Source organism: Mustelus asterias, chromosome 19, assembly GCF_964213995.1.
Source record: "Mustelus asterias chromosome 19, sMusAst1.hap1.1, whole genome shotgun sequence".
NCBI classification, from domain to species: Eukaryota; Metazoa; Chordata; class Chondrichthyes; order Carcharhiniformes; family Triakidae; genus Mustelus; species Mustelus asterias.
In genome coordinates, this window is record NC_135819.1 from 63,873,382 (window position 1) to 63,892,808 (window position 19,427).

At 44.2% G+C, this 19,427-nt stretch overlaps 1 protein-coding gene across 1 annotated transcript in view; it reads left to right on the forward strand.

The window, feature by feature from the left end:
- The window catches only part of shank3a (SH3 and multiple ankyrin repeat domains 3a), an 832,189-nt gene that overhangs the window by 758,241 nt on the left and 54,521 nt on the right, over window positions 1-19,427 (forward strand). Inside the window, exon 20 of the mRNA XM_078235726.1 lies at window positions 3,936-6,282. Coding sequence (XP_078091852.1) covers window positions 3,936-6,282 — 2,347 coding nt within the window. The remainder of the gene's footprint in view (window positions 1-3,935; window positions 6,283-19,427) is intronic.

Sequence of the window (19,427 nt, forward strand, 5' to 3'; positions counted from 1 at the left end):
ACGCAGACACGGGGAGAATGTGCAGACTCTGCACAGACAGTGACCCAAGGCTGGGAATCGAACCTAGGTCCCTGGCGCTATGAGGCAGTAGTGCTAGCCACCGTGCCACCCAAGGGAGTATGCCAAGCCTGTGTACCTGTTCAAACCCTGATAGATACTGCACCCACTCATGAAGCAAATGCCCCAACAACTATTGAAATGACCAAAATGGGAATAATTCAAACAACTGAATGGTATTCCAAAATGGCCCCAGTTCTGAAGCAAAACGGGTCCATCCATATCTGTGTCGACCTGATACAATTTAGCAAGCCAATGGCATCAGTGGAAGATAGCCTGAACAAGCTATTCAAAAGCACAATATTTTCAAAGCTTGATGATAACAGTGATTTCTGGCAACTTCCGCTAGATGAGAAATCCAGATTGTTGACTATGTTTATGACCCTCTTTGGCAGACTGTTTACCATTTGACCTTACCTCAGCACCCAAGGTTTTTGAACGCATTATGTCAGCCATTTTGAAAGGGCTGGAGGGTGTTGTCTGCCATATGGATGATATTCTGGTCCATGGCATGACTGAGAAACATGACAGGACCTTAGAATGACTGCTTTAGAATGCTTGCAAGAAGCAGGGTTGACACTAACCAAGAAATGCAAGTCGTGAACAAAGATCCTGATGGGGAGAAAACTCTGCACCCAATTCCCAATACTGCCAAAAAGAATTTATCACAGGATGGCAGTCAAGGACTACCAAAACATTCAGGACCAAGAATAGTGGCAGAAGTCCACCTACAATAGAAGTTACTGCAGTAGAAACCTGCTACCATTACACAGAGGGGACAGGATATTAATCAGGAACTTGAATGAGAGAGCGTTGTCTGGAGAGATGATGACCAGCCATGGTCATAGCTCAATCTTAGACCAGCAGGTACAATGAGGAAGAACGGGACAAAGCTGCCCCTCATTTCTTGAGGCAAACCTCCTACTTTACACTTGAGCAAATTAGAAAAAAACAATCAAGTGCCAAAAACACAGGTTACAGCTCAAACTCTGAATCAACAAAGGTTGCCCAAGTTAACAGAGGCCACCACTTCTCCACATGTGACCAGGATGAGATCTAGAAAAATTATCAAGAGTCCAGACCATCTGAATGAATAAAGTCAGACTTGTAGGGAAGAGAAAGGGTAGCATGATTATAATGAAAATACATTGGCTAAAGACTTGGGAGAGGTGTAGTATAAGAGTATCTGACATAGCAAGAGTTATTGTGGGACTGGGAAACAGTGCCACTCACAGTGTGATGTAAACAGACATGTGACTTGAGACTGGGTTCAGTTGTGAGCTGGATGGAGACCTGTGTAGAGGCAAGTATGAAATTAACTAATAGTTTAGGCCACACCCTGTAAATATGTATATATTTATGTCTTATCAATAAACAGTTAATATTTAACCATACAAGAATCAGAACCTCTTCAGGAGATCTACTGAACATACAACATTCATCACCCCCTTTAATCATCCCCCTAGACCCTTGACCCAGCCCCCCAAATCCCTCCCCCACCTCTCCCCATGATTGAAGGCAAATAAGGAACTTCCTTGGATCAGTTGGTTAAGCAGTTAAGAGGCTTGAAAAGCCAGTTAGAACAGATTTACCTTCAGTTCTGGATTTCTCAGCCAGGGCATCTGATTCCCAATTTGTCAGCAGTTCCTTGGGGTCAACTTAGGTGTGCACACAGTGGTGAGAGCTTCTTTACTGAAACAGATAAGCTGGGAAGACTTTGATCAGTGAAACTGAAGAGCTCCAGCCATGGCCAAATGATAGCTGCTGTCAAAGTACCTCTTCTCTCAGAGAGTGAAATCTCTGCCTGATAGGCAATTGCCAACTTCTTGCAAGACATTTCACCCCTTAGTAAATCACCTTTAGCTGCTCTTCCCTGTTGCCAAACTTCACCACAGCATAGGAGCAGCTTATACAGCTCGACCATGCACCTCTGCTTCTGATGAAGAGCAATAGAGAAGTAACACCAGTTACAACAGCCCCAGCAACAGGAGCAAGAAGTGCAGCCTTCTCCTTAGCCTGATGCAGAGGGGATGGAAACCGAGATCCAGTGAGACCTCCAACAAACCATCTGCAGGCAGAAGATCAGCCTTCCCAGCACGTCCCAGCACCAGTACCTCTGTAGGCTCAGACTCTCACTGTCGGTCATTGAATACATGTTCAGCCTCATGGAACTAAACATTCTTCCCAATGGAGCAGGTGGACATGCATTGCCAATGGCCCATAAGGTGCCTATCACTGGGGAAGCCATTCCTTTCCGCCACTGCTCTTCCCCACCCAACTCAGCTCTCTTCCTCTCACCAAGTTGGGAGCTCTCTTCTGCAAGGAGATAATTCAGCAAATTGTGAGGTTTGTTTAGAGAGGAGAGCTAGACAACATTTGTCGAGGGTGACCAAGAGATATGGGCATGAGAGGGCAATAGGATGAGGGTGAGTGTGAGTTCTGACTGCTGTGAGTGGTTAGCACTGCTGCCTCACAGCACCAGGAACCCAGGTTCAATTCTGGCCTTGGGTGACTGTGTGGAGTTTTCACGTTTCCCCCGTGTCTGCATGGGTTTCCTCTGGGTGCTCTGGTTTCCTCCCACAGTCCAAAGATGTGCAGGTTAAGTTGACTGGCCATGTTCCATTGACTCTTCGTGTCAGGGAGATTAACAGGGTAAATGTTTGGGTTACGGGGATAGGGCCTGGGTGGGATTGTTGTCGGTGCAGGTTCAATGGGCCGAATGGACTCCTTCTACACTGTAGGGATTCTATGATTCTATTCTCAGATGGGAATGTGAAGTGCCTGTAGAGAAAGCATTGAGTGCAGCTGCAAGCTATGTCATTCTGAGGAGCACTGTGCAGGAGAATGCTGGGTAAGTCAGAGTGTGAGGCTTGGCACCTGAAAGCATTATGCCACTCTTCTACCATGCCCTCCTGATGTTCTGGATCCCCTTGGTGCACACTTCTGCTGCTGACATCTTGGGCCATTTCCATCCACAGCTGCTTGGTTCACTTCCTCCCGGCCTAGGAAGAGCTAATCTCACTACAGCAGGGTCTCCAGGTAAGAGTCAGGAGACCAGGGGAGCAGCCTTCCCAGAATACTCTCCATTCCTGTGGTTGCTGCACCCTCAAAAATCCAAGTATTGGTGAACCATTGTAACCCATGCCAGGGACCCGTTAATTAGCAATCCTCCTTTGATAGAACAGGGGAATCGTCTTGCCCTGTGCTCCCTGATCGATCAGGGAACCCAGAGGTGGGATGCTAATACTGTGCCTCAGGGGACAAGCTTCAGAATAGCTCGCCAATTAATAAATCAGTTTGCAACCACGCAAGTAGTCCAATTGTTCTGGCAAGAACTAAGTCCACAAATCATCCAAAGTTCTGAAGAAGTCATATTGGCTCGAAACAGTAACTCTGTTTCTCTGTCCACAGATGCTGCCAGACCTACTGAGTTTTTTCAGCACTCCTTGTTTTCATTCCAGAGCTCCAGCATCTGCAGTATTTTGCTTCTACTATAGGTTGGGAAGTTGTGTTGTCCAAGCCCCACTCCAGGACTTGAGCACATCATACAGACTGACACCCTACTGCAATATGAGGGAGTGTCATGATGTTGTAAGTGCCTTTTTCATCTACCTGTTGCTATGATTCAATTGAGTGCCACAGGACAAGTGGAAGAAGAGAAGTAAGTTCTGCAGGTGGCATGGCTCACCAAAAGATCAAAGGTGAAAGACTCACTATCTACACAGTTTGTAGGGCTGCTGTGTGCAAACATGGCTGCTAGATTTGCGTACACAGTGATATTTATTACTTTCTAAATAATTCATTGCCTGCCAAACCTTTTACTGAAAGATTCGACAGGGTGCATTTAAATTATGAGGTGCTTTTGTCATGTATTTCAGGAGCCTCTGAAGACGATAAACTGTCAGTCTCAGCCTTGGAGGGAAGGTTTTCACGCAGCACATCCATGCAAGATACTCTTCGGGAAGGACTGGGTATACCTCCACCTCCTCAGATAGCCCCTCCCCCACCACCCTCCTCATACCTTTTAGATACGGGCCCTCCTCCTCCTTTCTCCCCACCCCCACCCCCAGGACGAACTTATGACAATGTACGTTCCAGCTTTAAGCCCAACACCGAAGCGAAAATTCATGGGGGGCAGCAGGCGGTGACGACAGCGGAGGTCTATGAGCCAAGTCGGACTCCTCTGCCTCCAGTAGAAAGGCAGAAAAGAGCCAGGTCAATGATAATCTTGCAGGATTCGTCCTACTATCCCATAGAACCAACAGACATACCCTGGCCCAGCCCCTCACCAACCCCTCAAGAGAAAAGCAAACGGAAGGCTAAGATGGTCGACAACCCATATGCAAACGTGGGCCAGTTCAATGTGGGTCTGTTTGCACCAACAAAGCCACTTCGTAAGAAAAGCCCTCTGGTCAAGCAGTTCCAGGTTGAAGACGCAATAGAGAGAGCATCAGCAGCTGGTTCCTCTGTGGCTGGCAAGGAGTTATTAGCCAGGAGGATAGCGCAACACTCTGGAAAGGAGTATGAGCAGCAGCAGAGAGAGGGAATCAGCAAAGCGCAGGAGGACGGACAAGATCTGACCAGCCCTTTTTCTGTCGCCATTGCAGGAGCAGTACGGGACCGAGAAAAAAGGTTGGAAGAGAAGAGGAAATCAACAGTCTTCCTTTCTGTAGGTGCCATTGAAAGCGACACAGCACCCAACATCCCAGCTCTGCAACAGTCCAGGTCAGTTGACGAGAGACTACTGAGTAGCAGCGACAGGTCTCTCCGATCGCCAACCCCTTCAACTGTACCCTCCTCAAGACCACCAGCAAGCACACCTGTGACTTTTATACATCCCCTCACAGGAAAGCCGCTGGATCCCAACTCACCACTGGCACTTGCGCTGGCCGCAAGGCAGCGGGCACTGGTCGCTGAAACACAGCATCAGCGGGCAGCTGGAAGCAATGAAACCTTAAAAGCTCAGGAGAGAAATGCCCCTCTGTACATGGAGAGTCACAGCAAAGAGGCAAAGAAAACAGAAATTGAGGGCCTCACATCGCCTCCCTTCTCTCCAGAGGACAAAGCAGTCTATAGTCCAACGTCTGGGGTGCCAGTAACTGCAAAACACCAGTGGGGAACTCCTACCACTATGAGGAAAGAAATAGAAAGTAGATCAGGACAGATAGAGAAGCCAGAACGAGAAGAGAAGAGAGTGGAAGAGAAAAAGAGTATGCTTATCAACATAGTGGATACGTCACAACAGAAAACAGCAGGCCTACTGATGGTCCACGCGACGAGTAATGGACAAGAGTCAGAACTTCAAGAAACTCCAACACCTGCCTTGAAGCCATCATCACCACAGCCTCAACCATCCCCTACCGAGACACAAGCTTCTCAGCCACCCAGTGTTGTTTCTGAGCCTCCTCCACCTACTGAAGCACCTGGGAAAACCCAAACTCAAGGAAGTTCTGATGAAGATGTGGAGCCATTTGCCATTTCTCTTCCTCCACTACTGTCCTCAAGTGACGAGGAAACAAGAGAGGAACTTGCAAAGATTGGGCTTGTGCCACCTCCTGATGAATTTGCAAATGGCATCTTCATCCAAGCCGAGGCTGAAAAAACTGCCAGCCATCCCAGTAGACCTCCAATTGCAGCACCTTCAACTACTGGCATTTCACCCTCAGGGAAGCCTTCAGATGCCCCACCTTCAGAAACAAGTGTGGACTCGGGTGTAGAAGAAATTGACACAAGAAGCAGTAGTGATCATCACCTGGAAACCACAAGCACGATTTCAACCGTCTCCAGCATGTCCACGTTATCATCAGAGAGCGGCGAGCCCTTGGACACATACACATCATTTGCTGATGGACAGACCTTCATACTCGAGAAGCCTCCAGTGCCTCCAAAGCCAAAGCTAAAGTCCCAACTCAACAAAGGGCCAGTCACATTCAGGGACCCTCTCTTGAAGCAGACCTCAGACAGTGAGCTTGTTGCCCAACACCAACCGTCCGCGCTGCCCCCCGGCGTAGGACGGTCTCGCTACCTCATACAGAGAAAGTCCAAGTTGTGGGGGGATGCCGTTGAGCCCAGGCCCATTCAGATGGTTGAGGGCAGCAAACCCACTGTAATAAGCGAGCTGAGCTCCAGGCTGCAGCAATTGTCTAAGGATACTCACTCACTCGGGGACGAGCCGTCAACAGCCTCTCTCGAAATAGGAAAGAGGTCACCTGTTGTCACTGCACGGTAAGGCCAAATTACCAATTTCTTAATGTAGAAGTGTTTTCTCAATGCCCCAGAAACATGATCATTTTTCTCAGTATTAATTCCGGAGCTTAATATTAACAGTGAACTTCTGTTTAGTTATTCTAAGGTTAATGTTTCCTGGCATGAGCACCATTTCCAATGCATTTCAACAAATAGATTAAGGGCTTTCAGTTCATGAAGATAGAGTGATAAATGAGACAATTGCATCCCCTGTCCCCAGGGTATACTAACTGACAAGTTTCAAAGGTTTTCAAATTGATATTTGGAAAGAAAGGTTGTTGCACTAAATCGTTTCTGAAGAGAGTCTGTGTAAAAGTTAATGAGGGCTACTACCGAATTAAGCTAATTTAAATTGCAATTGCTTGATGATTGTGCGAATATTTCTCTTTCATTTGGGGGTTGTAGAAGCTGGAACTGTGAGTATGTAAGAGAGGAAACAGCGCACACAATGCTGTAAGGAAACAAGAATCATATTAATCACCTGCACCTGGCCTCAGGATCTGCTTTACAGAATCAGACCAAAGCATCAGGAGTTATTCAGTGACAGGACCCGGGCAGAGTTCCTAGTTTTGTGTTGCGTTGCACAAACCTTACTGCTAAATGGATTTCTCCCTCACCTTCTGCCTCACCTTCTTTCTTTCCCTACCCCACCTCCCAGGCAGGTAAATCAACGCAAAGGTCCCTTATATAACCAATTAAATAACCTCTTTCAAAACTTTCTCTCCAAATACTTTATGGTGGTCAGGCCCAACCCACTGGTTATTACCCAAAATTGAACTTTGCCTCAGCCGTGTTCTTGTAGTTTCCTGAATAGTGTCTAAAATATAATACTTGCACAACCAACATTAATTCAGTTTAAATTGTGGACCTTAGTTGTGTCCAGCTGACTCATCTCAAATAATCTATCCTCCTGTATGTTATCTTTACTCATGTTTAGCACTCGAATCAGAACCCTTCACCGTTTACAACTCTCCAACAAATTCAAAGCCACAGCATGAAACCAATCATAAAACATAGAACAGTACAGCACAGAACAGGCCCTTCGGCCCACGATGTTGTGCCGAGCTTTATCTGAAACCAAGATCAAACTATCCCACTCCCTATCATCCTGGCATGCTCCATGTGCCTATCCAATAACCACTTAAATGTTCCTCAAGTGTCTGACTCCACTATCACTGCAGGCAGTCCATTCCACACCCCAACCACTCTCTGCGTAAAGAACCTACCTCTGATATCCTTCCTATATCTCCCACCACATCACTACTGATAAATATCAGGGATCATCCTCATTGCCCTTCTCTGTATGTTATTTATTAACAATGTCCTTAAGATGAGGGAACCAAAACTGTACACAAAGCTGTAGACATCAAGATCTTACATAAACATTATGTAGAGTGCCACCGATGGCTCAAATGGTAGCAGAAGTCTCTGTGAGTCAGAAGATGGCGAATCTCACTCCAGAGACTAAAGCACACAGAAATCTAGGTTCACTCCCTAGTGTGATACTGAGAAAGTGCTTCGGCAATGTCTGAGGTGCTATAGATACACTCTCCACCCTATTCTAAACCATGTGATCTTCTGGTAGAGCTGAAAAACTGTTTAAAAACTCACACTAATTTACAGGTGAAATGTGGAAAATGTCTTCCAAACCACACTTGAAACCCAAGTCAGTATGATCTACTGAGTCTCCCTGAGCTTGTTTTCCAATAACATCTTCAAATATCAAATCTGGTTTACCAATCATGACCTCTGCTTCCTGAAACTGAGCTTAGTAATCACAAGTTGATAATTGCTAGTTGTGAGCATCCTTTTTCAACAAAGAAATTGCATGCACTTTCCACTGTAATCATCTGGTGCTACCAAGGCTCTTGGTGAAAGATTTAAAATATTTGCTAAGGCCTCATCAACACCCTCAGGCATTCCCTTCAGCACCTTTCTCCGCCTTCAACACCTTTAAGGAACCTTATGCAGTCTTCCTTGAGATGTGTAAATGATTCATTTGAGTATTAGTTTCATCTAAAATATGATCGTGAATACATTACTTAGGAGAAAATCCAGCAGAAGACAACTGAAAGGCACCCTATCCCACTGCAGGATTGAAACACATGACCTAAGCTGGAAATTCCAGTGTAGTACTAAATGCCACTGTTGCGGGTTTTCGGACCTCAGTGAAACAATTTATCTAGATCAGCATCAAAGATCCCCTTGCACTATCCAAAGTACAGCAGCTATCCAAATGTGGAGCAGGGAGAGAGGGGAAGTTTTCCTACATCATGAGTACATGGAACCTGCATCATAGGTGAAACATGTACTATAGCCAAACCAGACATTCCTCCCCAGCAATGGGCTGTTTGAGTCAAAGCTGTGATCAAGGCTTATGTCAATGAACAAAAAGTAATTTCTTTAACTGCATCTCGCTGTTGGTTTTGGGATCAGCTTGGCAACTTAGACAAGTTGGTGGGGTGGGCAGAAAGGTGGCAGGTGAGGTTCAATGCAGAGAAGGGTGATGTGATGAATTTTGGTAGGAATAAAATTGAGAGGCAATATAAAATAATGGGTAAAATTCTTAATATATATTGAGATATATGTACATAGATCATTGAAGGTGGCAGGGCAGGGGGAGAAAGCAGTTAATAAAGCATAAAGTATTCTGGGTTTTATTAATATGGACATAGAGTACATGAGCCATGAGGTTATGTTGAACTTATACAGGACACTAGTTAGACCTCAGCTGAAATATTGTGTACAGTTCTGGGTGCCACACTATAGGTAGAATGTGAACACATTGGAGAGAGTGCAGATGAGGTTTACAGGAATGGTTCCAGGGATGAGAAACTTCAGTTATGAGGATAGTTTTGAAGAGGTTGGTACTATTCTCCTTGGAGAGAAGAAGGCTAAGAAGAGATTTTATAGAGATGTTCAGAACTATGAGGAGGCTGCTCAGATTAGACATGGAGAAACTATTCCTGCTCATAAAAGGATCAAGACCATGAAGGCTCAGGTTTAAAGTGATTTGCAAAAGAAGCAAATATGATGTGAGAATAAACTTTTTCACATGGCGAGAAAACCGGAGCAATCCATGCTGGTCTGTCCGGCGCAGTGCGGACCGCAATCATCCACACTTAGTTTTTTTTTGTGAGAGTGATGAGTTGCATGCTGGTTCCAGGAGTGGCAGGAGCTAAACACGCTGATGAGTCCGGCTGCAAAGAGATCGGGCAGCGTTTTGAAAGGGCACCCCAATCTCACAGTGCAGTAGAAGACTCCTTCCCTTCCCCAATGGACAGCGGGCATGCCTCCCTCATCAGTAACATGTTTCTCCACCCCTTCCCCGACATGGATAGCCTGCATCGGGGCCCTCTCAATGGGTTCCCTTTCATGGCCATTGTCATGCCACCCCTTCCTGACCTCCGACATGCCACACTTTCATGTCCATCCCTTCACAACCATCCCCCTCATTATAGCCCCCCCACCATAGCCCCTGCTTAGACCCCACCCCCACTCAGGCTGCACCTCCTTGGCACTGCCCCTGGTGCAGTGCCCAACTGACTGCCAGGGTGCCAGGTTGGCACTAACATGATGCCAGGTGGGCACTGCCTAGCCATGTTCCCGACCACCCAGGGTTTCAATGGCCTCTGACACCCCCTGGTAAACCACCTTTCCTCTAAAACCCAGAATCAAAATAAGCATGAACTGACAGCCAAATTGCAGTAAATTATAAACTATAAATTACAGATTAAATGGCAGAGACAACTAAGGGAATCTTCTGAATTGGCTCGGCAGTCTGCTCAGCGTATATGTCATCTATCTCAATTACAAAGTCCTTCAAAACTCTGTCTTCCTCATGAAGAATTTCAGTTCCTCTTCTTCTAGGATTTAGCCTGACCCTCAGCAGACAGCAGCACACAACCAACCAAAGTTCTATGAACACCACCTTCACCACAAATGGCACTTGTCTGTAGAACCTCCCCAACTCTGCTTATGATGGTCTGGATGACGTAGATCCATCAATGTTATCTTCAAGTATAGAAATACTATATAGCAACAAATGTATATTTGCCCATTTTCAGCTTCTGGATTTAGCCTCTATCTTCTTCAGTCTGCCTGTACTGCACCGCTGGGATCATCATCTGAGCTCTCATGGCTCGGTGTCCTTTAATATGATTTCAACCATTTTCAGGCTCCCAGAAGTTTTGGTTTCCAAACTTAGTTTCAGTCTTAGTTTCCTTAGAAACTAGAGGAGTCAACTTCCATTCCCGGTTTCCCTTTTCAATTAGGCTCAGCCTCAAAAAAGACAAGTTTTGAAGCTACAGATTCCATTGCACATTGTGGAGAGATTTCCCCCGATTCCTGTTGATTTCAATTTTCCTAGAGGTCCTTGATGTCACATTCCCACCACATCTTCGGAATTTAACTCTTTTGTTCATGTTTGGACCAAAGGTTGTGATGAGGTCTGGAGCCAAGTAGTCCTGGTAAAACCCAAACTGAACACTGTTGAGCAGCATACTGGTGAGTAGGCATATTTGGTAGCACTGCCAATGGCTCCTTTCATCACTTTGCTGATGACTGAGAGAAGACTGATGACATTGTAATTGACTGGAGTGGATTCGTCCTGCTTTTGCAGACAGGACATACCTGAGAAACGTTTCACTTTGTTGAATAGATGCCACTGTTGCATCTGTAGCTGGAACAGCTTAGCTGGAGCAGTTGCTAGTTCTGGAGTACTTCTCCGCTGCAAAGCAGCTGTGATGTTGTCTGGGACTATAGAATTTGATGTACAGTGTGCCCAGCCTTTTCTTGATGCCACGTAAAGTAAATTGAAGTGGCTGAAGACTGGTTTCTATGATGTAGGGACCTCAGGACGAGGCCGAGATAAATCATCCACTCAACACTTCTGGCTGAAGATGTCTTTTGCACTCATATGCTGGACTCTGCAATCACTGAAGATGGGGATGAATATGGGGTCTGTTGCTCCCAGTGATTGTTTTAGTCCATCACCATTGATCTGATCTATTGTTTGTGGAATCATTTGCAACTGCATGCTGCTTCCACTCTTTAACATGCATGTAGTTCTGTTTGTAGCTTCATCATGTTGACATCTCACTTTTAGGTACACCTAGTGCTGTTCCAAGCATGATCTCCTACATTTCCGATTGATTCCCTGGCTTGTTGATAATGGTAGAGTGAGGGATATGCCAGGCCATGAGGTTAAAAGTTGTGTCTGAATATTCACATATTCGCATACGGGCGGCATGGTAGCACAGTGGTTAGCACTGCTGCTTCACAGCTCCAGGGACCTGGATTCAATTCCCGGCTTGGATCACTGTCTATGTGGAGTTTGCACATTCTCCTCGTGTCTGCGTGGGTTTCCTCCGGGTGCTCCGGTTTCCTTCCACAGTCCAAAGATGTGCGGGTTAGGTTTATTGGCCGTGCTAAAATTGCCCCTCAGTGTCCTGAGATGCGTAGGTTAGAGGGATTAGCGGGTAAATATGTAGGGATATGGGGGTACGGCCTAGGTGGGATTGTGGTCGGTGCAGACTTGATGGGCCAAATGGCCTCTTTCTGCACTGTAGCGTTTCTATGATTCTATGAATTGTTGCTGGTGCTGTTAATCCATAGCATCTCTTGGATGTCTAGTTTTAAACTGCTCGATCTGTTCTGAATCTATCCCATTTAGAACAGTGGCAGCACCACACAACATGATGTAGGATGGACTCAGTGTGAAGAGACTTCACCTCCACAAAGACCATGCAGTGGTCCCACCTACCCATACTCTCATGGGCAGATGCATCTGCAAAAGGTAGCATGGTGACGACAAGTTCAAATGGATTTTTCCCTCATGTTGGTTCTCAACACCTGCCGCAGACCCAGTCTGGAAGCTTTGCCCTTCAGGAATCAGCTAGTTTGGACAGTAGTGGTGCAACCAAACCAAGCTTGGTGATGGACATTGAAATATCCCACCCAGAGTACATTGTACTTCTTCCAAGTGGTTTCCAACGTGGAAGAATATAGATTTATCAGCTGCGCTATACCACTGCCACCTCTCGTGGATGGTGGGTTTATCCTGCCAATGGAATAGGACATAACCAGGGATGATAATGAAGGAGTCAGGGACATGAGTTGTAAAGTATGATTCTGTGAGTATGGTTATGCAAGGTTGTTGCTTGGGACAACTCTCTCAATTTTGACACATGCCTAGATGTTAGTGAAGAGGACTTTGCAGAGTTGGCTGGGCTGGGTGTGATTTTATCATGTCCAAATCAGGTGCCCAGATAGATGCTGGGTTGAATGTTCAATTTTATTCTGTTATCATTTTTCATGTAGCACTGAGTGGTTTGTTTGACCATTTCTGAAGGCAGTTAAGAATCAAACACATTGTTGTGGGTCTGCAGTAAAACATAGGCCAGAAAGGGTAAAGACAACAGATTTCGTACTCTAAAGATGAGTTCAGACATCAATCCATGTAACTTTTCAGTTCAGATTTATTCACTTAATTAACAACATTTAAACTTCCCTGCTCCCATGTTGTACTTTTAACTCACATCTCCAAATCATTAGTCCCAGCCTTTGGAGTACAGGTGTTGTAACATAAGCATTCTGCCACCATTCTGCCTGTTTAAGTTATATATTTAGAAAGTTTACTTTATGGACATCTAGGGGGGAAAATAGTTTCAGCATCAACCTCTAATCTACAAATTGGACGTCTGAATATTGGCTTTAGGAGTCTAAATGTACACCTCATTTTAAGATTCCAGATGTAATTGGCACTGCATTTTAGCAACTGAATCTTTTATGGGAGCCAACTGATAGTAAAGCTAGTGTTTTTTGCTGAAGCTTTTGTATCCTTTCGACCTGTCCTTACTGTAAATTACTTCCGCTCTTGTATCTTAGATCCATCGGGAAAGTCTCCAGGCTCAGACTGCCTATCCTAGCCATGAGACTTAGGTAAACTTTTCGTAACTTGTTACTCAGCAAACTACTGGTAATTTGTCCTTGATCCACAGAGACTTCAATCTTCAAAATGATAGAACATTCCACCAGATCTTATTTAAAGTAGTAAGAATATTTATCCCTCTCTCTAGTAATTGTCTGGGGCTGAAACAGACAGTTCATAACCTTAGTGTCATCTTTGACCACGAGATGAGTTTCTGACTTCTTATCAGCGCCATCATAAAACAATTACTACATTCAAACCATCTCCTGTGGTTAGCACTGCTGCCTCACAACGCCAGGGACCCCGGTTCAATTCCGGCCGCAGGTCACTGTGTGGAGCTTGCACGTTCTCCCTATGTCTGCGTGGGTTTCCTCTGGGTGTGCAGCTTAGGTTGATTGGCTATGCTAAAATTGCCCCTTAGTGTTAGGGGGATTAGCAGGGTAACTACATGGGGTTGCAGGGATAGGGCCTGGATGGGATTGTTATCGGTGCAGGCTCGATGGGCCGAATGGCGTCCTTCGTGATTCTATGATTTTATGACTCTGCCATACCTCATCTCATATGCTGCCAAAAGTCCCAATAATGCCGTTGTTACATCTAGACTTGACTATTCCAACACTCATCCTATCTTGAGGTCATCCAAAATCTTTCTGCCCATGTCTTTACTTGTACCTATCCACCCGTCAGCCCTATGTTCACTGGCTTGCATTTGTGCCCTATCAAACAATGCTTTGATTTTACCATTCTCATCCTTGTTTATAAATCACTCCATGTCCTTCCTACTTCTGTATTCTCCTCCAACACCATAATTCTCCAAGATGTTTGCACACCTCTAATTCTGGTCTTTAGCATCCCCAATTTTAAATGCTCCACTAGTGGTGGCTGTACTTTCAGCTGCCAAGTCCCAAAACTTAGGAGTTCTCTCCGTAAAACTCTTTTGACCTCTTTCCTCCTTTAAGATGCTCAGCAAGACCTACCTTTTTGACCAAGCTTTTGATCATTTGCCCTAATATCTCCTTATGTGGTGCGGTATCAAACTTTGTTTAATAACACTTCTGTGAAACACCTTGGGGCATTTACATTATTACTTTGAAGGTACAATATGAATACAAGTTGTTGTTGTTGTGTTAAGGAAACAACAGACAAATGATCATCTGATATCTCAGAGTTATAGGGAGAGAGCAGGGCAGTGAAATTGTTTTGGATTGCTTTTGCAAACAAGTTAGCACAATGAGCACATTGGCCTCTTCCTATGCAGTAACTTAATATGGTTAGAATCATAAAATCCATACAGTGCAGAAGGAGACCAAACAGCCCATCGAGTCTGTACTGACTCTCTGAGAGAGTATCTTACCTAGGTCCTTTCCTCCACCCTATCTCCATAACTCCACACGCTTACCATGGCTAATCCACCTAACCTACACATCTTGGGACACTAAGGGGCAATTTATTATGGCCAATCCATCCAACCTGCACATCTTTGGACTGTGGGAGGAAACTGGAGCACCCGGAGGAAACCCACACAGACATGGGAGAATGTGCAAATTTCTGATAGAGAGTCATCGAAGGCCGGAATTGAACTTGGGTCCTTGGCACTGTGAGGCAGCAGTGCTAACCACTGTGCCGGTTCTAAAATTTTATAACACAAATACATATTTATAGTAGGAAATCTATTCTCTAACTTCTTGAATGGAAGGAATATGAGTCACAATCAAATTCTAAGCAATTGCTTTATCATAAACTTCTTTCTTAAAATCTTATTGACTATGAGAGCTAGCTCAGAAACCTTTATCTTTCCCTGTGATAATTCCAATTGGTTTGACTACCTTTGATTAACTCAGGCTCATGAAGAGATCCAGCCATATGCTGCACCCCATGATTGGTTGCTATGATTAGTTTGGATTTTCATAAACAACACTTGGATTCAAAGGTAGTTGGTTGTCATGCTTTTAACTGAACAAGTCCAAAAGGGATGTTTTTTTCAAAAATATACCCTTCCCCTGCCTATGGTTCGAAACCAAGTTGAACAGAATTGAACTTTTAAAACCCTGGTGTTTGGTAGCTAGATTCAAAGGAACAAACATCAGGGTAAACCTGGGAAACAAAGGTGCTCCATATTTGGGAGATGTTGTAGTCTGGGTGACGAGACAAATTGGGCAGAGCTAAAACATAAAACATTAACCAGGTTGGCATGTTTGTATTTGTGACTGGCCTTTGAAAAATATCCCTGAAGGTTCAAGCAATAGAAAAATGTCATTCAAATTAGAGAGAAGATGCACAGAAGCTTTACCAGCAATAGTTTGGGGATGAACAAATTCAGCTGTTAGAAGAGACTCGAGAAGTTGAGATTGTCCTTCATTGAGCAGAGAGAGATTGAAAAAGATCAAAGTTTGGAATGCAACGTTTGATAGGGTGTTGGAAATGTCTTCAATGATAACTTTCCAAAGGGCATTTTATAAATAGGCAGCGATTTGAGGAAAGAGTGGGGAAATGAGACAAACTGGATTGTTCTTCAAAAGAGCCTAATCTGATTCAATGAACCATGTGGCCTGTTCTTGTGCTGTATTATTCTATGATAAAGGTGTTCATAATTTCAAGGGTTTTGGTAGAATTAATAAGGAGGAACTGTTTCCATTGGAGGAGAGCCAGTACCCAGAAAACACAGATCTAAGGTAACTAACAAAAAGGCCAGAGGACAGATGAGTATTTTTTATGCAGTGAGTTTTAATGATCTGGATTGCAGTACCTGAAAGGTAGGTGGAAGCATTCAAAAGTCACTTTCAAAGGAAACTGGATAAATACTTGAAAAGGAACTTTTGCAAAGCTATGGAAAGTTCATGGGAGTGGAACTTACAGGATAGCACTTTCAAAGAGCAAACAAGGCATGATGGACCAAATGGCATCCATCTGTGCTGTATTGTTCTATGTGATAATTTCAAGTTGTTCATTTACAGTTATTGTCATTGGTGACTCTGCCTAATGAAATTATTATGTGTAATAAGGATTGACAAACAGTCGGATTCTTTTTTTAGACAGGGTTTTGTGAACAGTGTTCATGTGCATTGGGCCATTGAGTTTGAAACTTAACTAATAGCATCAAAGCAGTGTTTGAGTATCCTGCTCATTAGAGTATCATTTGAGTTATTAGGTATAAAACCCAGAATACATTGCTCACCCACAAAACTTGTGGACTGACATCATACCCACAATTTCAGAGGCCCTAAGGAATTAATATGGAATGTTGAACAGTACCTTTCAGATGGTTGGATGGTGGACGGTGGAGATTATGCTCATTGTAAACTATTCTGACTTGCAAGTGCTTGACACTGTCATTAATACTAATAGTGCTATAGCCTCTCAGTTATGTAAAGGGATGCTATACTTTGTGCATCACACCTGCTTTATACGCAACTTGGAACTACTTCAGAACAACATCATCCTTCATTATTAAGCATGTAAACAAAAAATGGGGTAAAACAATTAAATAAAATTATTTTGAATGACAGGTTGCATTCAAATACTTAATCGCCATGTCCCAAATCCTTCCATCTATTGTTTACATATCCTTGTTTATTTTCGTGTCCTTGTTAAAGGAGCATAGAGGGGATCTTGGTGCAAGCTCAGCATTCAGTCTAATATTACTCACGTAGAAAGATACTATCTAGAGTCTGATGGTATGTAAGACCAGCTCCCAAGCATTGAATGCCGTCTATTTTATGATAAAATGTTGTTTTGTCATTAAAATGTTGCTTGTTTGTGGTGTAATACCTAGAAAATGCAATGAAGACCCTTTCTATTCCTACAGATTTGAATTGCAGACTGAAGACAGCACACTTTAGGATTTTAGCTGCTAGGGGTAACACCTACTCTTATTTTGATTTTTGCATCTTTCCATGCTGACTCCCACCCTGTCCCTCACCTTTATTATATAACATGCTATTGTTCCCCATATTAACCTTTTAGTTACACTCTGAGATCCTGTTACTTTGTGTCTATGCTTGGGCAAGACTGGGAGAAGAAGGTGATTCGCCTTCGAGTCAGTCTAGTTGCCAGTGTTGAGAGAGGGAAGGAGAGTCCTAAGACCTAAGCAGGCATTGGAGCTAATGCCAATCCAGAGGGTTTGATGAAAGCTGGTAGACAGTTTTCGGGACCAATCTGATTTAAGTTAACCACACATGGAGAGGATATAGGGTAAGGAGGTCACTGGTAGGATATTATCAATAAACCACTACCCACTCTTCACCATGTGTCTTGTGTTTACCCCACAGTCTAATAAATGCGCCAGCTCGCTGTGCACAACTTCTCTTGCTAGTACCACCAGCATTGTCCAATGGGCATGATCCAAAATGGTAAGATATTCAAGGTGACCTCAACATGGTTTGAATTCTTTTTGAAATTCCAAAAGTTTGAAGGTAAAATTTGCAGGGCACAATCTGATTTAGCATTCTGGTTTGCTTCCAGCTGCTTTGTGTAAACCCAGGGTTAGTACCTGCAGGAAAAATGCTGACCCAATTTCTTACACCTCTTAAACAAACAGAGCCAGTAACTGAATGATGGTCCCTTCAGCTGCTCACTGTATCTGATGCCTCAGAATAAAGTTCAGTCGTTACCCTGTTTGATCTTCTGTTCTATTGTCCTCAATGTTTGTCTCTTCCATATAAGAGCATAAGAATGTAGGGATTAGGAAAGATCTTATCTCCTAATTTATCTAAGTATAGCAAAGGATTAAAAAAATTGTGACTCAGCCCATTAAAACTCTCCCTGTAGTACTTCAAGTCTCCTGTCAACATTCATCTTTCACTATCATGGTGTCTGTAGCTTCTTTCTGTCTGTCTCCAACTTCTGTCAGTCTCGCTGGCCAGGATTTTACATTTGTAAAGCAAGACTGATATCATTCCTTACATGCATAGAATCCGGCACAATGACATTGGGTCATGAACCCATAATACAATAGGCAAGTGGGTGGGCGCCAAAATCAGCAGCCACCCACCACCTTAAAAACAATTGAGGTGGCAATTGAGCTTGTTAACAAGCAAATTGACCAAAATATTATAATGCCTAGGTCATCATGAAGTTGACGTGGGCAGGTGGGCAAAAGTGAGGAGTCTGTGTTTTCAAAAACGTGGATGAAAAAGTGGGACAGAAGGAGAACGCTTCCTTTGGGAGGTGAGTTGAGGTACTACAAGGAGTGTTTTAATGGGCAGAATCGCAATTTTGTATCCTGTGTATTGGGCAACCTCTCAAACTGGTACACCTCCTTTGTATTTGCCCACCCACCACCCCCTTTTCCCCCTCCCTAGAGTGCCCAATCCCTCTCTGCCCTAAAAGGCCCAAAAGGATCCAGGATGTCTTTTTTTGTGGATCTCCAGTGCCCACAACTATGATCTGGTGCTCTTGGAACTGTTAGGGTTGTCAGCCAGGCAGATTGGCTGGCAACTTGGAAGGCTTGGACTTCTTTCCGCTGAGGGGTGCAGCACATTATCACTGCAGGGTGACCTTTTTTTAAGTCAATATTTTTGAAACTGACTTTTGTAATGGGGATGCAAGCATACCAATAAAATTCTCACCATTCTCTCTGTCTCTCATGCCAGCCTTTCTGCCACTCTGGCTCTCTCCACCCACCTCTGCCCTTTCTTCGCTCTCTTTTCGCCTATCTTACCTAGCTCTCTTTGGCTGCCTCTCCCTTTCTCTCTGCTTGTCTCTGTTTGTTTATCCTTGTAAAACTCTACCTGTGTGGCCTTGCTATTTCCAACAATTTCCATGGCTATTTGTTTACTGATTAAATCACTGTTCCTGTCCTGTTGTGTTTGATGCTTTCTTCATGAAATGTAAAAAAAAGGACTTTAAAACAGAGTGATGCATTTTGTTCAACATCTCCTGCTACTCTTAATGTCATCCCTCACATCCCAGTGCAATGGCAGTCATGAATAAAAACAGAAAATGCTGGAAATAATCAGCAGGTGTGGCTGAACAGAGAGAAGCAGAGTTAATGTGCCAGATTCTCCGACCTCACCTGCAGCTGGGATTCTCCGGTCCTGCTGCAGTGAACAGAGATTTGGCTGAGCGCCAAATTCTCCATTCTCACTGGCAGTGGTGGCAGGGCATGAACAGCTGGAGAAATCCGGCCAGTGTTTCAGGTTGATGATGTTTTTTTCAGAACTGGAAAAAAATTAGAGATGTAACAGGTTTAAGC